The sequence below is a fragment of the Microtus oregoni genome, unplaced genomic scaffold (genome assembly GCF_018167655.1).
Source record: "Microtus oregoni isolate MIOR12 unplaced genomic scaffold, Mior012 000012F_ref0000307, whole genome shotgun sequence".
Classification (NCBI taxonomy): domain Eukaryota; kingdom Metazoa; phylum Chordata; class Mammalia; order Rodentia; family Cricetidae; genus Microtus; species Microtus oregoni.
Genome location: NW_024543071.1, coordinates 23,022,836 through 23,048,593, shown reverse-complemented (window position 1 = coordinate 23,048,593; position 25,758 = coordinate 23,022,836). Strand labels below are relative to the sequence as shown.

General features: G+C 46.1%; 1 protein-coding gene across 4 annotated transcripts in view; it reads right to left on the bottom strand.

Moving 5' to 3' along the window:
• Myof (myoferlin) overlaps positions 1-25,758 on the bottom strand; it is a 139,804-nt gene that overhangs the window by 74,705 nt on the left and 39,341 nt on the right. For all 4 annotated transcript variants that reach the window (XM_041661564.1, XM_041661566.1, XM_041661565.1 and 1 more), the window contains exons 4-15: positions 18,203-18,311; positions 15,159-15,246; positions 9,280-9,443; positions 8,582-8,710; positions 7,371-7,433; positions 7,232-7,282; positions 6,192-6,222; positions 5,416-5,531; positions 4,523-4,649; positions 2,311-2,414; positions 1,043-1,111; positions 900-943 (exon numbers count right to left, since the gene is read on the bottom strand). In XM_041661564.1, coding sequence (XP_041517498.1) covers positions 900-943; positions 1,043-1,111; positions 2,311-2,414; positions 4,523-4,649; positions 5,416-5,531; positions 6,192-6,222; positions 7,232-7,282; positions 7,371-7,433; positions 8,582-8,710; positions 9,280-9,443; positions 15,159-15,246; positions 18,203-18,311 — 1,095 coding nt within the window. The remainder of the gene's footprint in view (positions 1-899; positions 944-1,042; positions 1,112-2,310; positions 2,415-4,522; positions 4,650-5,415; positions 5,532-6,191; positions 6,223-7,231; positions 7,283-7,370; positions 7,434-8,581; positions 8,711-9,279; positions 9,444-15,158; positions 15,247-18,202; positions 18,312-25,758) is intronic.

Genomic DNA, 25,758 nt, shown 5'->3' with positions numbered 1-25,758 from the left:
CCATGCTTCTTCCTCAGAGGGCTAAGGGACAATCATTTGAACACTCCATTCAACAAGAACATTCTATAAGTGGTCTTATGTTGGGGGAGGCTGCTTGTTCGTTTCACTAAAAATGTAAGAGCTAGCTAGAAATATGCTTAAGCTATTGGCCAAACAGTTTTGCAGTTAATACAGATTCTGTGTGATTATTTTGGGAGTCTGGGTAGCTAGGAAACCAACAAGTAGCCTCCTCAACAGTCTTATGATGGACAATTGGTTCTAAGAAGCTAGTCTAGGAAGAATACTTCAATAAACTCCCTCCTTTCTCCTTCCCCTCTCCCCTTTCCTGTCTTTTCTTGAGCCCTGGTCTTACTATGTAGCCCAGGATGACCTAGAACTCACAATACCCCCCAGTCTTCTGAATTCTGGGATCACAGACACATACTACCAAGCTCGACTTAATAAAAAAAAATTTGCCTTTGGGAATGCAACTTTATCAATTTTCCTTTCTTAGAATAACAAAAAAATTATTTTCAGACAGTTTGGTGATTCTTCCTACATATTGATTTACTCTCTTGCTGAAATCTATTTTGGAAAGCCAGATGGAATAAAAATTCCTTAATTTCTTACTTTGGGTATTTTTGGATAACTACCTCCCTTATTTTGTTATGAACAACTGAACTAAGATATCCAAAACTTTTCTGAAAAGCCTTTTCTATTATTAGTATTATTATTACTATTATTATTGTTGTTCTTGTTGTTTTATTATGTTTTTAAAGAACTCCCTGCCACCAGTTCCAGGTTCAGGTTTCTTGTGGAAGAATAGCAAATACACCAAAAGGTGAGAGTTAAGTCACCTAAAGCAATGCTCTCAGTCCCCAAATGTTTAGCTCCTTCATGCTGAATCCATTTCAACTCACCAGTCATATACTGTCAGTTTTATTTTTTCACACATGGAGGGAAACTGTTAAAGTGAAAGAGAAAAAGGCAATTATTTCTCCACTTATTTACTAACTAATGGAGTCAATATTCTTAGTTTTTATGGAAGAAAAGAAAGTCAAACCTTGATCTGAAGATTGACAATTTGATTCCATTCGGGGTTTGCATTTTTCTCAATTATATTTGTGCAAACCTGCAAAATCACCAAAGAAAAACAGTAGGTAGTCACATTTCCAACTACTACAGTTTGGCATGTGTATGTCCATGATTGTGACTTTAGCAGTCTACTTATTAGTTATACATTTAGTAACCTATACATCGTTTCTCTGTCCCTTCCTTCCTTCCTTTCTTCCTTTCTTCCTTCCTTCCTCCTCTTTCCTCTTCCTCCTTCTCTTTCCTCTCCTCCTCCCTCTCTGTTTTTCTCTCTCCCAACCCCTCCCTTTTGTCTTGGTGACAGGGACTACACCAGGGCTTTGTACTGTCACAAGTTCACAAGACTATACAGCAAAAGTTCAGCTGACAGACCCATAGACGGTGAGATCCACCGGAGTGTATTACATTCCACATGGAGAACCTGACTTGCAGAGCTTTGGAAGCACTTGTCTTTTGGATAGTCATTGTCAATTCTGAAGAAAGCTTGTGATATCATGACATTTCTACCTTCCATAATATCCCAGCAGTAAATAAATAAATCATTTGTTGAGATAACTTCTTCCATATGGGCAACTGTATTCCTTTTCTCACACCATGGTGCCCTGGTGTGAAAGCATTGACTCAGCTAAACCTTTGTTCTCATAGTCAAATCTACATAAAACTAGTCCCCCACAGCTATCCTAATGATGAAGGATGACTGGGTCCACTGTGGGCAGCACCATTCCCTAAGCAGGTGGTCCCGGGCTGTGTAAGAAATCTAGCTAAACATGAACCTGGGAACCAGAGACTGAGCAGGTAAGCAGTCTTCCTTTGTGGCTTCTGTTTCCAGTTCCTGTTTCAATCCCTGTCTGACTGCCCTAATGATGGGTGCTGATCTGGAAAGGGAAACAAACCCTTTCCTCCACTAAGGTGCTCTAGACAGAGTGTTTCATCACAGCGGCAGAATGATGGACAGCTGACGAGGATTTTGCCCAAGATTAAAGGAATAGTTAAACCTGAGAAATAACAGAAACAGTGCAGTGGCAGTCTCACGATTACAGTCTTTGAAAGGCAGAATTTTCTAATTTGAGTCCTGTATACTTTTCACTTCCAAAATAATGTCATGGGGGAAATGTGGCATAACCAGATCCAAATAACCAGTCTCTCTGCAGGGTGGCCCACTAGGATTCACCCCCAAAGAAGTCATGGCACTTTAAATGTCTGTTCTAAGAGATACACACATTTAGATCACATACAAACCTTTTTCCCAGCAAAGGAGACTTCTACGAACGGGTCCACGAGATTTTTCTTATCTGCGGTGCCACCAAATATTTCCTTCACCGTCTGTGAGAAGGCATCGTCCACTGGAAAGGGAAAATCACACGGCAAAAATCAAACCTACTCTCTTAAAACAATGAAATTAAACAACACATTGAAAGAGATTTAAGAAGAGGTGGCAAGGGAGCAGCAGAAATTCTCTTTTCTGGTGAGAGTGGGGGAGGGGAGTGGGAGTGAGGGAAGGAAAGAACTCTTTTCTCCCTGCAAAGTCTTAAAATAATCAAGAGTGCCTTGAGAAATAAACTGATAAATTCCTATGTTAAAAGGAACTAATCATTCATAGAAGGAAGAAGATTCCAGATATCAATTTGGTTAGGGTAAGAGCCAATTCAGGCCTTTGTCCAATTTGGAGAATGCGTATCAAGGCCCAATAGAACATTTTAGAGAAATGTAAGAAAAGTCAATATACTCCTAAGCAGTGTAGTTCTCACGTGTCGACACACTGCACATGTGAGTGCCTCTGTTTCCTCAAACCCCAAACTGGACAGAAATCAATTGATTGGCCAGTGTAGGAAGAATGATATGAAGCTAAATTTAATAGACTGGAGATATTTCTGAGCGAAAGATAGTATGGGAACATTCTAGAATCTTTGAAAGGAGGGAAGACTTCCGAGGAAAAGAAGGAAATCCTGAAGACGTCAGGGGTCTGTGCTGCTACCTGGGGACTTGGGAAAGAGTCCTGTGCCCCAGAGCCCAGCAGAGGAGGCAGAAATGATTAGTCAGGCTTGGTCCCTTCCAGAGGAATCGCTGTAAGACATTTGCTGTCAAGTGTTCAGCCTCTCACTAAATATGTCTCATAATACAATAGAGACATATACAGCTATTGAGACTTGACTATACTTTGCTCTACACCTCTTAAAATATTTTTCACTTGTTTCGTGCACATATGTGCCTATGATGTATGCGTACATGCTTTGTACATGAGGGTACATGCATAACATGACTTACACGTGGAAGTCAGAGGACAACCTTGGGTGTCTAGCTCTATCTGCTGACTTGTTTTTGAGGCAGGCTCTTTCTTGAGTTGTTTGCTACTATACTATGCATGCCAGGTTAGTGGCGTGCCCAGCTTCAGGGGTCTTGGCATCTCATCTGGTTTTAGGGGCACTAAGCCCATACAAGCCACCACATTCAGCTTTTACCTGGGTTCTGGCGATCTGAAATCAGATCCTCAAGCTTGAAGAGTGTCATTTTTACCCACTGGGCATCATCCCAGCCCCTGCTCAGCTATATTTAATCGTCCAATAATAAACACATTTTTTGATATAAAACTTTAACATTTTCTTTAGGACAAACAGAGGTTAATAGGGGCCAGTTATATGTTTCAGTAGGAAAAGGCACTTTCTACCAAGCTCTACAATCTGAATTCAGTCCCTATGATCTGTTAGGTCCAAATAAGACCCCCAAAATGGCAGTTCTGGTGACAGTGTCCTAAACATACCTTTACCAGGAACCTCCCTTAGTCCACCTTCAAAGATCACCTTCAGGCAAAGGCATCTAGTTCCGGGTCAATCTGAGCAACCTGTATCAGCTTAAAGACACCATCCTGCTGCTCTCTGGCCCCCAAGAGAAAGCTTGGCAATTTGGTCCCCAATAAACCCTTCTTTCTACCAAATTCTACCAATTTGGTCCAGTTCAGTGGCTTCACTGCACCCTTGCTTACAAGACCCACATGATGAGAGGAGAGAAGAGACTCCCACAAGCTGTCCTCTGACTTCCTGTGTTCTCTCTCTCTCTCTCTCTCTCTCTCTCTCTCTCTCTCGCACGCACACACACACACATGCACAAACACACACTCACACTCTAAATGTAATGTTAAAAAAAAAAGGAGGTTGAAAGCGCTACTGCTCACCTCTCTTTATCAGTCTCTAGACGGAGACTGAACATAGAAGAAAGAAAGGACCAAGCAGAATGGGTCAAAGGCAGGTGTTCAAGAAGGAAGATGGATGAGCAACGGCTTCCCAGCAGCTACTCAGAAAGCATCCAGGAAGTAGGGGGATAAGTGGAAGTAAATCTAGGAAGGCCTTTCAGGGGGAACCCATGGAAGTAGTATCCATCAACATTCGGAGTGAGTCCGACATGTACCATCTCAAAGACTTCTGAAAGCCCCACGCATGACTAGGGCAGTACATACTCTGGGGGATGTCCTCTGCTCGGTAGATCTTCAGCAAGAAGGTTACCCACCGGAGGGCTACCCCAGCTGGAAGTAACAAGTTGCTCTCCACGTCATCGCTGTCATTATCACGATCTCGTTTCTCGGGCTATCAGAGATACGTGGTTAAAATCGCACCGATAAAAAAAAGCATTTCCAAAAGAAATCAAGCTATTGATGCCAAGAACTGCCCCCATTATGATCTTTAATGTTTGGAGCTTAAAGGTTCACCCACTGATTTTTTTTCAGCCTCAAAATCTCTACAACATCAATGCTTCAATACATCTGCATCCTTCTGTAGTCCCATGAAAACCCATTTTAAGGATGTGTTTGTGTTCCTGTGTTCTCACTTCTCTCTGGCCAATTCATGTTCCTAGTTTGTTGTCTGATTTCTCAGAACTATCACTAACCCTTTGGGAAGAAGGAAGTGATGAGGTAAGGAACCATCGTACGTAAGAATTCAGGTCTTTCTAATGATACAAAGAAGTTATTAAACACAAATACATTTATTAACTTAAATACTTATTCCTGGATACTCTGGTGCACACATAGCACCACATCCCAGCACATAGCAAGTGAAGTCAGGAAGATCAGAAGTTCAAAGCTAACCTTAGCTACAAAGCTCTAACCAGAGCTGAGGCCAGTTTGGGCTACATAAGACCCTGACTCAGTGCCCTTAGCCCCTAAAAGAAACACTCACAAATACTAGGAAGCACCGAGAAGGAATCTGAGCTACTATGATCATCGGTGACCAGAAAAAGACAGCTTCTAAGAATTGGAGGAATCATGGGTGACAGTCTGGAGTCTGAGCTCTGTCTCTCAGCCCACTTGCTTAATTTCTATTCAACAACAGAAGGTAGAGGATGAGGACTCACAGGGGGTTCATCTCCGGTTCCCAGGACAAACATGCTGACTTTCATGTAACCTTTGGCACCTGAGCTGGCATCTTCTGGGTCATTGAGAAGAAGCCATTTCCTCATGACAGCATGGCCTAGGAAAGAAACAAAGGACAGGGACATTATGAAGATGTGCTGTGCCGGGTGATGGTGGTGCATGCCTTTAATCCCAGTACTTGGGAGGCAGAGGCAGGCGGATCTCTGTGAGTTCGAGACCAGCCTGGTCTACAAGAGCTAGTTCCAAAACAGGCTCCAAAACCACAGAGAAACCCTGTCTCGAAAAAGAAAAAAGAAAAAAAAAAAGAAGAAGAAGAAGATGTGCTGGCAAGTCTGTGATTTCATTCAAGTCCCCAATCAGGTCCACCTATCAACATCTCCTGTCCTCGCTCTGCCGACATCTTAGTCCCGCCCTCCTATCCCGCTGTGACTCAAGCAAGAACCTTTAAGCTCCATAGCACTTTTGTAACTTGATTTTAATAATATCAAGAGATCATCACAAAACCAAGACATTTACCTATCTGTGAGTGTTAAAATCATCAAACACCCTCCCCATCTCAGAAACAGTGCTCCTGTGATGCACTTGTCCGCATGCCTCTATGGAAGACGAGTTCTTCGCTAGCATTTATGAGGACCTGAACTCGATCCCCACCATTGAAAAGACAGTTCTTCAATCTCTGAGATTTTCTTAAGCTCTAAAATTTTCATCAGAATTAGAAGGAGCTGAGATACAGGTTGATAGGGAGGACATTACTTACCAGGTTCATCATACACAAACCCAACATCAATCTGGGGAAAAGATGAAAGCAAGTTAAATGGACAGCATTGTGTTTGGATACAGTACCCTTCCTCTTGAATTTCCAAGATCTAAATTTCCACCTCATCCAGTCTGCATCAGCTCCATGCCTGATGTAGAAGACTCTTAATGAATCATTGTTGACTAAATGATTTAGGGTTGGAAGAGACCATGAAAGCGGGGCGACCCACATGTCCCAGTTTGCCTGAGACATTCTTAGTGTCAGCATTGAAAGTACCTGAGAAAACTAGGACCATTAGTCACCCTGCAGAACATCACCTGGCCCCATCTCCCGTCCCACCCTCCTTCTTCTCTGGTTGGTCAGTCCTAATGTGAGCACTAATCTACTCTCTGGTAGGACAGTTCCATGATGTCTTTCCACATCTTCATAGTGATGACTCCATCTTACAGATGAAGTCACTGAGGATCAGAGCGGTTAAGAGATTTCACCAAGGTGACAAGCAGGGATATGACCAGAGGTGTTTCTGACCCAGATCATCCTATGAGCTTCTTCAGAAGGTAGCTCATCCTCTGAGAATGGCTGAGGCGCCGATCAAGAATCAGGCCAGGGAGAACGACTTGAAAAAGTGTAGCTTCTCTGGCCCAGCTTCACTCTCCTTTCTCATTAACTTCACTGGCTTTGCAGACGGAGCTCTGGGACCATTGGTGAGTATGGCTTGCTTGTTAGGAATCTTTTTGCCATCACCAAGCACATCCTTTGTAGCAATGGCTTTGCTTCTATCCAGAGATGGGAGCTGGCAAGTGCTCTCAGTGACACACCAAGGTACCATGCTTATGGTGAGTTGTGTAACTATTAGCGTTATACTTTGAAGGCAGACAAAATCCATGAAGCATGCAGTAAAAATCATGGTGTCTGCCCTTTACCTAGAACCCTAAGATGTCACCAAGATGTATGCCCTGAGGCTTGGCTATGAATCAGTTTCTCTATTCTGAGAGTTGTCACCTTTACATAATTGAAAGAAGTGTGTTGTTGCCACTCACCTTAAACTCCCCCATCAGACAATCTGCCCTCAAGGAATGGGAATTATAAACCTGGAAGACAGGAGAGGGATGAGCTAATGGCCTTCATCCAGTGGCCAGTGAGCAGCATTCCCTTGCCCCAGCAGCAGCATCCCCTTACCCGGATACTGATGATCTCATCCATGAGTTCAGAAGGGGTGATGTGCACATTGTAGAAAAATAGCTGTCAAACAACACAGAACACATTCAGATATTAGCCAGTGACTCAGGTCCAGGGGATCTGATGCTGATAGTTTGTCACTTTGGGTTCAGTGCCTGGTACCACGTACACACAAACATGTCATTTCATTGTTTTATTGGTAACAATGAGTTAACAACTTGGTTGAGGTGATAAATGTGAAAACTCTGAGGAAGACAGAGACTCCTGTTGCCTTCCTCATAGCAGCTCAATCAACATAAAGCCTACATCTTGAAAGCATTGACAGACAGATCTCACGGCTAAAGCCCCAAGTCACTGGCATCTGTAGGCATCCATGTGCTATTATCTGTCATTGACTTAAGAAGTACAGGTTTGAAGAAAATGGGGTTCCCCACCTCATCTGAACAAGACAAGAGACAGGCTGTCAAAGAGAAGAAACTGGTTTCTTTTTGTGAATGTAGATAGGAAAAAAGACAAAGCCTGAATGGGGCTGGGATTAGAAGCTGTAGGAAACAGAGAGAGACTAGGAAAGACCTAGGCACAAAAGCAGAGTGTGAAGCTCACGCCCCAGGAAGCTCAGAGCTGTGTCTCCTCGGCATAGCACAGCTGGCCTCTGAGAGACTCCGAAACCGTTTCTGCCCATGCCCAGTTACGATTTTACAGTGTCTGAGATGACTGGTAAGGCATTACGCATCACTGAGTTGTCCTAGAAGTCAACAGAACCAGACTGTGTTCTCAGTACAAAGAAAAAAAGGCCTTGTTTGCTCGTGCGGCTTTCCTTTAATGTGAATTATTTTTGTAGCCAAGAAAAATTTGATACCCCTTAAAATATGAATCGCATAGTGGCACAGTCAACCTTCAGAGTCATTTTGTACTCTTAAAGAGAAAGGGTGGATGCAGGTGACATCACATGTTCCGTCCCCAGGATGAGGGGCCCACAGGGAAACAGAGAATGACAGTCGGAAATCAATGGACGCTAGTTAGACGGCTTCAAGCCCACACGGCTCTCACGTCTCCCTCTGTGCTTTACATTGGAGTCCTGGGCTGAACCTTCCAGTCCTTAGCCCTTGTGTTTCTTTCCTCTGTGAACCAGGTGGAATTGGCAGGAGGAGGGGGCGTGTACAAACAGGACAGACTGGGCAAGCAGGGCCGCACATTCTCCGCCCACTTACCTCATCAAAAAATGGATTGTTCCCTCTCTTGATTCTTGTTCGGTGTGTCTGACCACAGATGTGGACTTTCACCACGGGCCTTATGTTGTTACCACATAGCTGTCGGCCCTCAATCACTCTCACTCGGATCTGCAGGCACAAAGCAGAGCTGTTAGCAGACTCTCCCAGTTGTGTGGTGCAAAGGAATCCTCAGGTATAAGGATGGCTGAAACCAAGCAGGCACTTTTTTACAATACTGAGGTCCTCAGTCTGGAAGGGGCATTCTCTGAACATCTCCAACATGGGAACTGTGACGGGTTCCTCAACCCAGATCAGCTGAGCAGGAGAAAGGGTTCAGAGCTAGACTGGGAAGGGCAAGGAAGGCTTAGGTTCTGGCACTGTAGCCCTTTGCCTGCTCGTCAAGTGTCTCTGTGACAAACTCAAGATGAGCACTATGATAAACTCAAGCACAGAGCTGCTATTCTTTGCTAATTAGCTCCCACCTACTTCCAGAGGGAAGGAAGGTTCCCTTACATCCCTCTGAACAGCTTATCTTCTTTGACTAAACCCTTTGTGTTCGTAGGACTCTCCTTTCTGGGTTCATGCCCTTATATCCCTTCCAGCAGATGAGCCCCTGCCCACAGGAATAGGTCTATCACGACATCACAGCAGTGGCCATGGGATGACAGCAAATACACAGAGCAGCAGAGCCCTCCCACCTGGAAGTCCTGCGGCTTGTTGGACAGCATCCGCCTGCTGTTCTTTCCTCTGGTGATCCTCCGAGCAAGCTGAGCCTCTGACAGTGTCCCAGATGGCCCCTTGGGTCCAGGGCCCCTGACCATGCCATCTACCCTGTCTTCATCCTGATCTTCATCCTCTTCTTCTGAAATATAGAAGGGGGTCCAGTTAGCTATGGTCCTTAGCCTGCAACTGTCTAGCACCCTGGCTTCCTGAGTGTGACCTGTCTCCCAGGTAACAGGTGAAAAGGAGATGCTTTTGGTGGCTCTGAGTGGCAGGCTGGGACTTAGACGCAGCTTCTTTAAGAAAATGCATTTCTGGTGTACTAGGACCTCTGGTTGGACTACCTTCGAAGAGACGGGAGAACGGCAGAGAGCACAGGGAGAATATTGTGGCCTTGGATTGACTAATGAGTGTGCTCTCGTCTCAGGAGCCAGCTTGAGAGACAAGGAAATGCCATGGAGAACCAAACTTGTAGCCCTTAACCTCCACCTCCTGCCTCTCACAGCAGGTCCTCCTCTAGAGACTGACCCAGAAGCCACGCTGAGATCCCTCCTGCTCGGCTTCTTAATCCATGATTGCCATGATCGCCAAGATCGCTCTCACGGTGGATGAAAACTTCCTTTTTCCTGCCAGGCAGCCACAGTGGCCGCTGTCCTCCCGTTGTCATTCTGTCTGTTCCCTCAACAATCATCTGTCCCTCCTTTACCTCCCAGCCACTTCACAGATTCACGGGAGAGTTTTCCCCACACAGCAGGTTAATGTCCCCACCCTCTGCTGTCTCTGAGGTCCTATCCCAGAGATGTCCCCTAACTCTAAGATACCCCCAGGAGCCCCTTCTCACTGCCAACCTCCTCCTGCCTTCAACTACTCTCAAACTTTCCGTTCCCTAAGAAAACAAAACCAACTCTGCCCTTGCTTTCATTCACTAAATCTCTGATACTTATTGACAAACTTTAGCTTTTCATTTCTTAACAGACAAAGAGGGGCGAGAAGATAGCACACTCAACAAAGGGAGTCAGAGACATACAAATCCCTGGAGCTCATTGGTTAACCAGCCTAGCTGATTCAGTGAGCCTCAGGTTCAAGGAGAGTCTCCCATCTTAAAGGACAAGATGGAGAGCAACTGAGGAAGTCGTCAGACATTGATCTCTAGACATACACGTGTCAAAACTTCAAATCCTGGTTCTCTATGGGATCTAAGAAAGCCTAGAAGATGAAAAACAACCCCATTTGTTCAATCTCCCTTTGGATTCTTGAACCTCTCCCTTCAGGTCTGAACAACAGTAAGCATTCCGTGAAGGACGAGGGAACCCTAAGGCCTTGCTGAACACACCCTCTACACAGGCGGTTTCCCTTCCAACATGCTAGTGTCTATGCTGCCATGGTACACTAACGAGACCCAGGCATGGATGTAACCCTGGGCCACACACAATGACTGATTCTTTCATGACCAGAAAGCACAATGCCAGGCTAGGAACTGCCAAGTGGATGGGTATGGCATCTTCTCAGCGCTATCTTGACAAAGATCTACAAACTGGATGGTTTAAAACAATGTTCTCTGGCAGCCCTAGACTCTGGAAGAGAAATCTCAGGTGTTGGCACTGGCACACTCCACATGAAGACTCTGAGAAAGAGTCCTCCTATCTCTTCCCACACAGAGGCTCCTAGTGGTTCTTAGCAGCCAGGAGTCATGTGACCAATTCTCTGCATATCTGAGTGTCCTCACTTCATCTCCTAAGGACATCAGTCATGGGATGCAGAGTCTGTCGTAATCCAGGACAGCTTCATCTTAACCAACCACATCCACGCACTATTTCCAAATGATGGGTTCTGAAGTTTCACATACACATGACTTTCTAGGGGACATTACTCGACCCGCTAGAGAAGGCATCTCTTGATTCTTCCTAGTTTGCTTAGCTACTTCTCTACACGGGCAGCTCCAGTCCATACCACCCACACCAGCTGCCTGCCTGGTACTCCCCCGATTCCTTCTGTAGTCTCCTAGGTGCTGGAGCCTGTGATCTAACATTGTGGTTGCCCTCCTTCTATCATGCATCATCCCCACGTACTTGTTCAACTTTATACTTCTTCCCCTCTGCCCCTAGACAGCTCAGCCCATCTGAGAAAGGCACACACCATCTCGACTGGCCTCACGAACCTGAAGTGGATGTCTAGGGCGACCTGGCTAGCGCCAACATTTCTAAGACAAAGCCTGCTTGGATCCTGACCTGAGAGGGCCCCTATAAGCCATGAAGGTCAAATTGGTTCATCTTTCCCAACTCCTACCTTTCGTATTGCTTAGAATATGCCTGGATAATGCACAAGCTGGGCAAGAATTCCACCACCAAGCTATGCAGACATTCATGAAGCACTCATATACATAAAATACATAAATAAATAGATCTTTAAAAAGAATTATACTAAAAAATACTATAGAACATAAAAAAGGAAGCTTCAAAGCCCAAAAGGGTAACATTGCAGCAGAATATCTAATTGCAATATTTCTGGGTTTCTTTTGTCTTTCTTTACTGTTGTTGTTAGAAGTTATATAACTGTGTGCTACTGTAAGATATCCAATATCCTTCCACCCAACTCTTGGATAAATAGCACTAAGTGTGCCCCAAGAAACTGATGACACGATTCTGGTACACACACACACACACACACACACACACACACACACACAACTGAAGAAAAGTGTTTAGTGAGAGAAACACACATCTGCCTTTGCTAGTACAGTGTAGGCCACACTACCTCATGGGCCTGTCGATAGAAGATGACAGGATACATGTGCAGTGATTTTTTTTTTGGCTCCTTTAAAAAGTGGCTTTCATTTTCTTTTGTGCATGTGGGTATTTTGTCTGCATATACATCTGTGCACCATGTTCATTGCAGATCTAGAGAAGGCCAGAAGAAGACACTGGATCCCCTGGAGCTGGCGTTACAGATTACTGAGAGCTGGCTTGTGGGTGCTAAGAATTGAACCCTTGTCCTCTGGAAGAGCAGCCAGTGCTCTTCAACCACTGAGCCATCTCTCCAGCCCCTGTTTGGTTTATTTTTGAAGAAGAATTTATCACCTTGGCTGGGCTGTTGTTGCTCAATTTATATCTTATCTTTGAATTGACGTGAGCTCCTTGTGGCCAAGCACTGACTTTCTCATCTCTGCAAGCAACGTGCACCGGTATCAGTAATTGCTTTTCTGAAGTTGATCAAATTTACCTCCAAGCAAAAGCGCTTTGTTGTTCATGAAATGATATAAATTTGAACTACTGGAGTCAGGCTATGAATGAAGCTTTGCTTTTCTTTAGCTGGGTAAAATATACATTTAACAGATGGTTCTTTAAAAATAGATGTGCGGTTTTAAAAATAGCTCATTCTGGTAGCAGAAATGTACACTTCAGTCAGCCTGACTGGCAGAAGGTGGACAAGTTGCCATGGTAACAAGTTTCCAGGCTGCTAAGTCTGTAGACCGACCGACTCAGCCCATCTTTCCAAGGTGGCCAGTGAAGGGGACATCTTTGACACAACATACTGCCAGTCAACCACCAATGCCCCACGTGCTACATCTCTGTCATTTTGACATAAGGGCTCATCGAAAGTGTTAGGTTGGGAGCATAGGTCCCAGCCCCCAGGCCTGGTCTGGACTTCAAATCCCAGCAGGCCAGGTCCTGACCCCTCCCTGGGGGTGGGGTCAGGGACCACTCCCCAGGGTACTTAAGTGATCCCCCAAAAGAAGAACACGTGGTCTCCCTTTCTTCCTCCCGGGGGTCACGTTCCTGCGGCTTCCTGGTTTCTCCCTCGGGGCCACCCGAGAGCGCAGATCTCCTGTTAAACCTGGATATTTCTTAATTTGGATTATTTGGGAATTTTGCATTGTCAGAGAGCTCATATTAAAAAATATTCCTAACAGAAAGCATCCTTCAAAGGGAACTCCCGCAGAGTCCAATGCCTTGGTCAGTTGTGAAAGCCAACTTCCTCAGCTTGCAGAGGGCGTTCTCTGACCATCTTACCACGGTTCTGTCGTTAAGATTTCACACTGTGTGCAGCAGCCACTGTGTGAGGAGCTGCCTTTAGCAGCACTTGTCACTGGCAGTAGCTGCTGGCAGATAAATCTTAGGGGAATGAGTGTTTTTTTTAATTTCTGTGTCTTCTGAGGTCCTTTTTGTGATGCTTGCATTTTAATAAGCATATACTTCTTTTGTAGTCAAAAAAGATAACAAGCTAAAGTTACAAAAAATTGAAAATATCTATATAAGTTAAGGGGAGCAAGGGCCAGATGTCCTGCGTATGCCATTAAGGTATGCAATAGTGAAACCGGCGGTTGTGGTCTTGTCTTCCAAAACTTAGTTTTCTTCCCCCACTCCTTTTCCCTCTTTTTGTCTTCCATCCCTTTTTTGTATATTCTCAAAGTGACTTTCCACGTGAGTATGAAGCCAGCATGCTGAATGTCACCCTGACCCAGCCTTGGTGAGGAATCACTTTATATGACAAAGATACACTCAGGTGAGTGAATCCTCTTCTTTTCTAAACCAAGACATTGTATCTTGTCATATTATACTTACGTTGTCCCTGGTACCACCTGCTCTTTGGCAGTACAGCGCATAGTGATGGTCTTTAAAACCCCAATCCAAGGGACCTAAGTGCTGGTTCATCTCCATCTCAGACCAGCCTAGCAGGCCGACCAGGATTGTGGGAACCTCTTTAGGAGACCTGGCACGTGCTTGCCCAGGGCCTGCCATTGAGCTGTCAGGACGCAGCTTCTTGGGCCTGGGTAGACTCTCCAGTCTACAGTGCTACCAGAATACCAGGCTTCCACAGATGACATCATGCCAAGAACTAAGAAAGAGTCTCGGGCCAGGCGGTAGTGGCATAACCTTTAATCCCAGCACTCAGGAGCCAGAGGGAGGTGCATCTCAGTGAGTTCAAGGCCAGCCTGGTCTACAAAGCTAGTTACAGAACAGCCAGGACTGCTATAGAGATAAACCCTGTCTCAACCCCTCCCCTCAAAAAAAGAAACAATTTCAGTAAAGGGAGCCTTGGCGGCAGCAGGGGATAAAGATAGTCTTCCTTGTGAGGGTCGCTCACTTCTAAGGAAGCAGAGCCTACCACTCTGGGGAAATCATATTTGTACACAGAGTAGTTTGGGCTCATAGGGCCAATCTAAAGAGACAAAATCTCCCTCTGCCTTAGAGAGTTTAATAAACTGCTTGTTCTGAATCCTTTCTATTCCACTGGGATAGAGCTCGTTTTCAGTACCACTGTCATCAGGAAACATCAAGGAAAAGTCAAACTCAGCCTGTGAAAGACTGGATTGTGTTATAGACCTTCCCTCTACCTGAGGCTTGAAACCCTTCCCAGAGGCCCCAGGCTGCCCCTGTCCAGAGTGACATCTGATGACAAAATGACCCAGGAGGACTAGTGGCTTATGCTGGGGAAACAATTGACTAGAAGACAGAATGAGTGTTTGGGGAAAGAAAGAGGATCGGGGCTCAGAGAAAGTCCAAGGGCAAGTGGTTGGTTGAGAACACGTCCCATCAATCACCCCTTTGGGAGCCATGGCACATGGAGGAGAGCAGAGGAACTGCTCTTGAATCTCACAGCCTGGTACACGGTATCCCGCGGAAACCACAAAGCTGAGGCAGCTCCGTAATGGTGCTGCCGTCTGTACGTACTGGATGGACGCTGTGAGAGTGGTCACAATGGGAACTGTTCAGTCTCCCCTCTACTGGAAGGGCATTTTGTAAAGAACTGCACCTGTCTGGTGGGCAGGCTGCTATGGGCACTGAAAAGGCAGTTTCTTTCGAGACTCTGCATGTGTTAGCTGATTCTCCTTGGGACTTCAGGAAGGCCAACTTACCACCCATGCCTGACACGCTGGTCCCGCTCGGGTCATTGGGATGTGGAGCCGAAGGTGGGTTATAGCCAATCACCAGGTCAATGGTGGCCTGAATAGAAAGAACCCATTGCACAGAGCGTTAGTGCAAGGGAAAGAACATTACAGATGCAGCATGAAAAACTCAGTAGGGGTAGCAGTCTTGGGAGGACTGGCCAAGAAAGTGAGAGCGGAAAGGTGGCGAGGGTGATGTCACATTGGACTATTCCTATCTTCCCCCAGGTGAGCCAGGGGAGGGTGAGAAAGAAGCTGCTTTGTCACAGGTTGCCAAGGGCAACCTGACTGACTGAAGTAAAGCTATAAGAAGTGTGTGTGAACTTGCAGCTAGCTCCTGTCCTGCACTGGAGATGGCCTCTGCTCACAGGATTACCAACAGACATGCTCATTTAGAATAATTGCTTCACTTGCTGCTCATGAATACTGATTGCTGAGATTTGTTTTTATATTTCTCTCCAGGAAAGAATTTTAAATAACTAGCAAGAAGGTATATAATGCGTAATCACAAGATAGACTGAAAGGGGAAACCGAGTCTGATTAGAGACAAATGCATAAATCATAAAGTTAGATATAACTGTCATCACTCCTGTGTTAACTGTGATCCCAGGACACCTAGGAATCAAACAAAGAGGGCACCAAAGCAAAGCTTATGCTTTTGTATCTCATGAACCTACAAGACTTCAAAAAAGTTTGCTAGGAAAACCATCTTTTAATTGCCCCTTTCCCTTCAGTACCATGGATGGGAACCAGGGCCCTGCACATGCTAATTCTGCCCCTGAGCTTCATCCTCAACCTTGAGGACGAGTTGCTAACTTTTATTCCACCGAACACTTGTCTATTGACTACCACAATCGTTTCCTAAAAAGAAGGCATTTTAATACCCAAAGTGAGGAAAGGCAAACTTTAAAGTTAAGGAAGTCCTTTGCAAAGGAGGATTCTCCACCTCCATCCGCTACCCCAAGACACATGTCAGGTTAGAAGATAAAATGCAGGGGCTGGAGAGGTAGCTCAGTGGTTAAGAGCACCAACTGCTCTGGCAGAGGACTGGCATTTGAGTCCCAGCACCCACATGGTGGCTCTGTAAATCCAGTCTCGGGTGATCGGATACCTTCTTCTGGTCTCTGTGGTCACTGTATGCATGTGGTACACAGAGATACATACAGGCAAAATGCCCATACACATACAATAAAAATAAAGGTAAATAAAATGATTTTAGTTCGAGGTCAGCCTGGTCTACAAGTGACTTCCGGGACAGCCAGGGCTGTTACACAGAGAAACCCTGTGTTGAAAAAAAATTAAAGAAGATAAAATAAATGGTAAGATATTCTAGTATTTAGGACATATCAATACTAAAATTATTAGTTATTTTTCTGAAGTCCAAATCTGAGTGGACCTTCCTTCATTTACAGGCTTGCTATGGCTAGTGACTCTCATGTGTGCAACTATAGACACATGTATATACTATCATGTGTGCATGTATAGACACATATCTGTATTGCTCCTGTTTTTTCTTGTCTGTTCATCAATGGATCAGCACATTGGTTCCTCATGGACAGCACATTTGGTGCCTAAGACTAGCCTGGGGACACCCACAGTCCCATGTCAAGCCAGCGGTCACAAGCGCAGCATCAGTGGCTACTTATTCCATAGACCAAGGCTCAGCATGAAGCCTATGTGTGCCGGCACCATGGAACTCAAACTTAACATGAGAAATTGTACTTTTAAAACCTAGCAGAGCCCATGGTGATTCATCCCCAGATTGCTGGTTTACATGCCGTGGTCCCAGTTGCCTCAGTATTCCTAGGGATGGTTAGGAATCTTAGTAAGGATGAAGGCATCCCAGGGGCGGTGTTCATCTTAGTCCCAATGCTTTGGATAGTCTATGAACTCTCTCTTCTAAGCTTTTTAAAAACACCAGCAAGCCAGAAAGAAAGAAAGAAAGAAAGAAAGAAAGAAAGAAAGAAAGACAGACAGAAAGAAAGAGCAAGACAAATAAAAACCACAGGCATCCCGTCTTGCCTTGGTATCATTTCTCTCTGCCAGGTTTTGGGTAGTCAGATGGCAGAGGGCGTTTTGGATACATGTGTTACGATCAGACTCAAGGCGAGCCAGTAACCTCAGGGATCAGCGCAGCCACAATGGCATCGTCTCCCCTGAGTTCTGAGAGGCCTTGGCTGTGACAAGGATTACAGTGATACCTCTAGTATAAAACTTAGACCCAGGTTCAAGAGCAAAATAAATTGGTCAGAAAATGAAGGGGTTAGAAGTCATGGGCTGAACAGGAGAGCGTTTGAAGACTTCTTAGACATGTAGCATCTAAACCTGAGTTGCTTGAGTGAAACACACTTGAATTCTTCTTCTTCTTCTTCTTCTTCTTCTTCTTCTTCTTCTTCTTCTTCTTCTTCTTCTTCTTCTTCTTCCTCTTAACATGGGATCTCATTGTGTATCCGTGGATGGTCTGGAATTCGCTATGTAGATCAGGCTAACCTCACAGAGATCAGCCTGCCTCAGTCTCCTGATTGCTCGGATTAAAGGTGTGCATCACCACACTCTGCTTTGAATTTTGGTTTTATGTTAGCCAATATATACTTACACAGAGGGGCTGGGATCAGAAAGTAATGGGCCACCAGTGTGGTGACAGTGGCCATGACATTACTGTCTTAACATAGACAATAACAAAAACCTTATGTTTGTCTGCTGTGTTATCAAAGCTACCCAAAGTTAATGGCAACCACTTAAATGCCAACACCCACATGGATACCATTGAGCTACATCCAGAGGGGTCCAGCTTACCATATGGAGGTCTGTCAAATCTAAATCAAACCTCAAACTTGCTGACTCTGTGACTGAAAATTGAGGAGGATAGGGTTCATATAATTGACAAATGGGTCCATTTATCATGAAAGCCAGATTCCCAGTGTTTCGCATAGAGATTGTCAAACCAAAGTCTTTCCTAAATGAGTATTTACTTAACCATCCTATTTTGTCTTTCCACCAAGCAGAGAGCTCACCCCAGTGTCTTGCCCCTTTTCGTTTAGCAGGGGGATCTGTTTGTAGGGTGAAGATCTGTTCTGGTCCCCAGTCAGGTCCTTCAGGGAGACAGTCGCAGTGCCGATTAGTCTGCAGAGGAGACAAGAAACACAGCAACCTCAGTGGGGACATGCGTCCACGGACCCTTAGGCCACTCAGTGGAGGCATGCATCCACGGACCCTTAGGCCACTCAGTGGGGGCATGCGTCCACGGACCCTTAGGCCACTCAGTGGGGGCATGCGTCCACGGACCCTTAGGCCACTCGGTGGGGGCATGCGTCCACGGACCCTTAGGCCACTCAGTGGGGGCATGCGTCCACGGACCCTTAGGCCACTCGGTGGGGGCATGCGTCCAAGGACCCTTAGGCCACTCGGTGGGGGCATGCGTCCAAGGACCCTTAGGCCACTCAGTGGGGGCATGCGTCCACAGACCCTTAGGCCACTCGGCGCCCTCACATCCACTTAGCCTTGTAACTGCCCTGGCAGGAACACCCTAAAGGAGACATGTGCCCTGCCTTTGGCTCTCAGACTATTGAAACAATGGTTCTGAAGAAATTGGAATTCCCCTAGGGTGACTCCTGCTAGGAGAAGAAAAAGGTTAAAATGTATCAGCCAGCAGAGGAATTTTTGGGAGATTAGCAAGGATGAGTCACCGATAGGTGGGAACCACACCACCTGATCAGAACCTACTTAGTTCTGTGTACCTATTGCCCCCTACTAACATAAACCACAAATCTGGACCCCAAAGATGGACTAGGGGGGGAACGCAGTTCGCTTCTGTTACTCTCCCTAGTGTGGCCACATCAAATAATCTTCCTTTCTCTGCCTTTTGCTGCTAGGTCTCTCTCCAATTGACTTCCCGAGGACAGGTAGCTGAGCCTAGCTTGTTAGGGCCACCAGGGTCCAGGCTTTGACCCATAACATTGTATTAAAAAATCACAACAGCCGGGCGGTGGTGGCGCACGCCTTTAATCCCAGCACTTGGGAGGCAGAGGCAGGCGGATCTCTGTGAGTTAGAGACCAGCCTGGTCTACAGAGCTAGTTCCAGGACAGGCTCCAAAGCCACAGAGAAACCCTGTCTCGAAAAACCAAAAAAAAAAAAAAAAAAAATCACAGCATATCAAATGTGGGCCAGAGTATTTCACAGTGAACAGAACACATGAGACTTTTCCATGACAAGGTCATCGGAGAGTCAAACTAGAACATGAAATTCTGACTATCGTGAATGGGAGGGGTGGGATGGGGGAACAACTGAATACAGCCCTCCAGAATCCAGGAGAGATGTAAGAAAAACCTCAGTAACCAAGGGAAGCAGTCCTCTGTCATGGGGACTGAAAAGGACCCAGACACTGCCCACTGGACAGCATTTCCCCGTGTCAACCTTCTCAGAGAGTCACATCCAGTCTAGGCTGCTGGGGCCAGTCTTACAGACGGGGCTGACTCGCTGGCTAGCCCGTACCATTCGCTGCAGCATTGGAAGGAGGATATACTCTGTGCATTCTCTTCCTGGTCCCAGCAATCACTGCAGGTCTCTGTCACTCACTCTTTGGCTCCCTGCTGCACAAGTCTAGTGGGCGGAAAAGTACAGGGTGTGCTTGTCCCTCACATATGCTCCCTGGGCACATTGGCTGCTTCTGTTTTGCTCAGTCCGTTGTCTGGACTATGGCAGGCGCTTAAAGGTCTTTGTGGGATGATTGGAAAGAGTAAGTCTACAGGGGCTGCGAACGAATGACGAATAGCTGAAATTTTTATATAATTAAGGCCTGTTTTAAAAGGATTTTTTTTATAGAACACACACCCTCAGGGAGTTAATATTAAAATGTTTAAAGGGAAAAGTAACCCTTGGAAAATTGTCTGTAACTTGGAGGATGGGACCTGAAATGTGGGTGGAGGAGGGGACCAGAGAGGCACAGAGCCTGGGGGCTTTCATTTCAATGTGCAGACTGCAAAAGGGGCCCTCCATATACTTCAGTGCTGAGCTGTCTTACTATGGGAACAGCAGGTTCTATTGCACGAGACGGGAGCATCATGGCAGCTTCACGCAGCTTGCCTTGTAGTCTGGCCTATTTGCCCATGGTTTCTTGGAAGAGTATATGTTCTGATACAGAGCTGTAATTACACACAACTCTCAGCATATGCAAACCATCACAGGCTCTCATCTTTTTCTGATACAGTACAAGACATCCTGCCCCTAGCCAGCAAGAGGAATGGCATTTCCTCCAGAAGGATGGGCAAGCTTTTCACTTGTAGGTCCATACAGCAGTCAGGTCTACCAAACAATGCTGAGAACTTACGGGAACTTTATACAGTACCTTAAGGAATGCTAGCATATTAAAATAATAATAAATATATTTGAAGCATTGTTTTCTCCTTGCTTGGGTTTGATTTCTCTAACATGATGAAGACAGAGATACACACCTCACTCCACCTCCACCAGTCAAGACAGTTACCCCATGGTACAAGATGACGGCCCTACTATTTCCACCACACTCTCACGGCCCTCACAGATACCCAAGGAGAGTTTTGTCTCATGCTTTTTAAATATGGCAATCAGTCATGGGGTGGGTCAAACTGATATTTTAAAAATAATGAAATGGGGGGGCTGGGGTCAGTAAAATGTTTGCTGCCAACACACAAGGACCCGAGTTTAGTCTCTGCACCCATGTAAAAAGCTTTATGTCGAGGTACACACTTGTAATCCACTGCCAAGAAGGTGGAGATGGGGTTGGGGTCCCTGGGGCTGGCTGGCTAGCCAGCCTAGCCTAACTAGGTACCCTAGGTGCCCGTGAGGAAGACATCTTATCTCCAAAACAATACAGCTGGCTCCCAGGAAGTGACACCCAAGGTTAACTTTTGACCTCCTCACACGAGTCCATTTGTACACATGATCACTCACACATACACAAAAAATTAAAAGTTTAAAATTTTAAGAAAATCAATAAAAATAACTTAGAAGTCACCAGGGAGGATTGGGGAGCCGACTCAGAGTTTAAGAGTGTTTGCGTGTTGTGCAAGCCTGGGGGCCTGAATTTGATCCCCAGGACCCATGTTAAGAGCCAGGTGTAGTAGACACATCTGTAATTTCAGCACTCCTGCCTGCAGGCGGGAGGCATGAACCGAGGTTTGGGGGTCAGCTGGCCTGCCGTCCATGGAGATGGGACAAAAACCAAGAGAGACCCTCCCTTAACAAGGGGGAAAGTGAGAGCCACTCCCAAAGGCTCCACTCTGCACAGTGGATATGCACACAGCCACACGTCACAGGCTCTCTCTCTCTCTCTCTCTCTCTCTCTCTCACACACACACACACACACACACACACATTCACATACACACACATCACAGACACACATACACTCACTCATACATATGTATGAGTATATACGCATACACACACATATCACAAGCACCCACACCATCCACTCAAACACACACACACCCTATGGGAATAAACAGCATGTAGACATCCCCTACAGGTACTAATACCATATACACACATACACACACTCACACTATACACACACACACACACACACCACAGGCACTCACACACACAAAAAATAAAATATGTAGTCTTCCTTCTTTTATAGAAAATCTGTCTGTCTTTGCCTAAATATGATGTTCACCTGGCAAGACAGGGAAACAAACGTTATCCTTCACAGTCCGTGATTCATGGTGCAGTTCTATGATTAAGATAATGACGTCACACACTTGAACATGTACTGATTTGTTTTTGGTCAAGCCAGTTAGAGCCAGAATGACCTGAGCCTCTTATCAGCAGTAAACAAATCTGAGAGGCAGGACGGGGTGCCATGCCCAGGTCATGTGGAAAAAGGCCTGATGAGGGGTCGGGCCAGCATCCTAAGTCTTGACACCAATGCCATTTTGAACCTGAAAATACTCATATTGTGGGAGTCTGTCCTGCACTTCGTCAGACATGCAGCCGAACCCCTGACCTCTACACACTCGATGATGCCAGGACAGTGCCTTCCGCTGTGATCACCAGATGCATTACCTAGTGTCCTAGAGGACAAAGTCACCCAGGTGGGGAACAATTGCTCCTGTAGCCCCAAGCGCTGGGTTCCAGCTCCCTCTGAGACCTCGCCTTAGGCCCTCCATTCTTTGTGGCAATGCATCATTGGCAAATGAACGAACAGAAGTGAACCGTTTCACAGGCTGGGCTTACACACATGATGTGTCCTACACGGGTCTACTTAGGAAACTACTGCATGCTAAATACCTGTTTTCTTACTTTGCCACTTTGTGTGTGTGTGTGTGTGTGTGTGTGTGTGTGTGTGTGTTTAAAATCTCTTAGAATTGTTTTGGAAACTTCATAATGAAAGGCAGGGTTTCTGCCTTCCAAATTATTGCTCTCTAATATCGTACATCATAACTAATTCACACACGGTGTGGGGCAAAGATGAAGTCAGAAGAGAACCATAAAATACAGTGAGGTTACACAATTCCGTAGCAGACAGTGGGACTTGTGGCTAGCTGGAAAGAACAGGCTTGCGTACACACAAAGCCCATCTGTTAATCTTTTTATGCTGCTCAATGGTTCATAACCTGTTCTGACTCAGTCTGCTGGGTTTCCTTCCCGAGGAGAGGGCGGCATTGGATGACTGGGCAGGGATGGAGGAAAGTGAAAGCAGCCAGTTATAAACCCTAAACGCAAGTCCTGCTTTTAAAAAGCTTGAACCCCATTTCCTAAGGTTTACTTTCTTGTTATAAAATTCTGATGGTTTTAATGGGGGAGAGCATGTAAAAAAAAACTTGATGTAGGGGTGGGGGTGGGTGGGTGCGCATGCACGCGTTGTTGTGTGTATCTGTATGTGTATAAACATATGCGTGCATGCGTGCGAGACTGTGTGTAAAGACTGTGTTTTGGTAAAAAGCCTTAGAAGATCATCTCAAAGACATTTTCACCGCGAGCCTGTAAGTTGAGGAGAGATGCAAATGGTCGTAGCTCCGGAGACCTTTGCCCGTGAACTGAAAGAGACTAACTCTGGCCAGTCCTGCAGCACCGGCAGGACAGCCAGCCAGGCCTGTTTTCTGGGCCGTTGCCTGGATACAGAAAACTGTGAGAACATGAGGAATGATAGCTTGGCCTCCAACACAAGGAGGGGACAGGAACGGTTCAGTCTGACCATAGCTGATTTCCTTTAAAGGAGGTGACACCGAGCCAAGGACTCTTTTCCTCCGTGATACTAATGCGATACTGGAAATAGGCCAAGATGATACGATGTGCCTGCACTGCGTTCCCCAGAAAACCAGGAGCCGCCTATGGACTGCCCCTAAGATTACAACTGATGGGCCGCAGTCCCCAAAGGAAACTACGGTGCTAGAAATGCCTGGGACTTGACTTTGCAGCTCTTTGGGGGAACTAACAAAATCCGGGTGCATCGGGCACTGCAGGAAACCCAGGTTACCGCCCCTTCAGTCTGACTAAAGAACTGTAGAACTCAGGGACCTGGGGCAGGGAGCGGAAAGTCAAGCCAGTCAGCTTAGCACCATGGTGGCACTTAAGAACCTCCCCATCGCTGGGTCCCTCTGGAAATATGCATCTGGTTTTTAAAAAGAGGAATGGAAATGTTCTCCCCACAGGCTGGGCCCACACTTACAGCCACATGCTTCTGTGGTGAGTAAGGACTCTGCTGGCTGAGGGCCTTGGCTGGGCGGGGGAGGGGGTGTTCATATACACAGCACACCAGGTCCCTTCTCTGGGTAGCCCGGACCCAGCCCATGAGGATTGCTGGAAATTCCTTCACAAAGGAAGGAAAGATCCGCTGGAGGCTTGGGAAAAAATCATACACTCACTGCTGCCGTCTCTAGGGACTGTAAACAGTCAGAGGACTGCCATCCTCTGGGAGGAATCATAGCGTGCAACCGGGCTGGGGGCAGAAAGTTTGGGAGCTTATGAGCAAGTGAAACAACTCTTTAGCTTCCCTATCAAACACTGTCCAGGTGCAGATCTGAAGAGACCTTGCTATCCCGTTCTTTGAAAGCCCAGGCTCCCACTGCCTGAGTTTGTCATTTTGGCTGGATCTGTATGACTTAGTATCACTTCCCCACACTGCTCCCTCCCCTGGGCCTGTGTCCCTCAAGTTCCTCCTGGGTCCTCAGAATAAAGGAGGGAACAGTCATCCACCCTCACCCCCCAGAGAAACCAGACTGGCAGGAGAAGCGGGGCAGCCGACAAAGGTTCTTAGTGCAGCCCAACTTTCTCCCAGGACCTTTCTAGGCAGAGTGTGCACGTCACCCTCAGGTTCAGACCTGGCAAGGGACCCCTCCGAGTTGAATAGGTTGGCCACCCCAGATATGGCCCCTTTAATAACCTTCAGACTCTCCCTCCCATGGGGAGAGACATGGGGATCTCCCTGACCTGCCTTCAGCAAGAATCCTCTGAGGTTTGCCAGAATTCCCTATCCCTGGCATTTCCTCTTAGAAACTTTCCGTCCACTGAGCCCTCCCCGCCCCCGACTGTAAGCTCACATTTGGCTGTGCTGTGTAGGGACCTGAACCCCATCTCTCTCCTCTACTGAAGTTCATCCATCCTGCAACCCCGCACCTGTGGCTATGGCCCTGGCTATTCTTCCTGGACAGGTGGCCCAGAGCAGTTTCCTCCTGGACACGGCCATGACAGCAGGTCATAGTACCAGAGTCCCTTACTAAGGTAAATGCCCCTCAAAGCAAATTCCCTCAGTTCTCAGATTCTCACGCACCAGAGGGGTTCATCCTCACTGGTCTCTGATTCTCTCCCCAACCATCCCTCAGAGTGTAACCTGGAAGCTCCCAGAAGCCTCAGCAGCAGCAGCAGCAGGATGAGGAGGTCTCTGCAGATACCCAGGGCCTGGAGTTGGAATATTTATTAAGGTGGTTCCTTTTATTTTATTTTTATTTTATGTGTATGAGTGTTTTGTCTACATATGTATTAGTGCACTACATGCATTCTTATTGACCATGGAGTTACAGATGGCTGTGACCCACTCTGTGGATGCTGGAAACTGAACCCAGGTCCTCTGCAAAAGCAACTGCTTTTAACCATTAACCTCTCCAGAACCTTGAGGTGATTCTGACACCCATGATCTCATACTGGAAACCCTCATGGGGGTCTGGAGAAGGCGGCTGGCAAAGCAGAATCAAAAAGTGTTCAAAAGCCATTCAATATGATTACACAGGGCCACAGCTGAGAAATATGTAAAGAAATCCAATTATTTCCTAGAATAAGCTGTAGTCAACATAACACCGTCAATATCTAGACACCCTTCCCGTTGCTTTCCCTTCTTGCTCCAGACTAGGATTCTTTTTTTTTATTAACTGAAAGAACAAAAATGTCATTTATTGCAGTCAGAAGATAACTGAAAGAGAAAAGACCAAGACTCTTAAAGACAGTCCCAAGGTGATGTAGTAGGTCCTTCTGTCTATGTGTTGCTTTTATTAATTAATGAATAAAGAAACTGGTTTGGCCTATAGCAAGGTAGAACTTGGGTGGGGAAAGCTAGGCTGAATGCTGGGAGAAAGGGTGGAGTCAGAGAGAAGC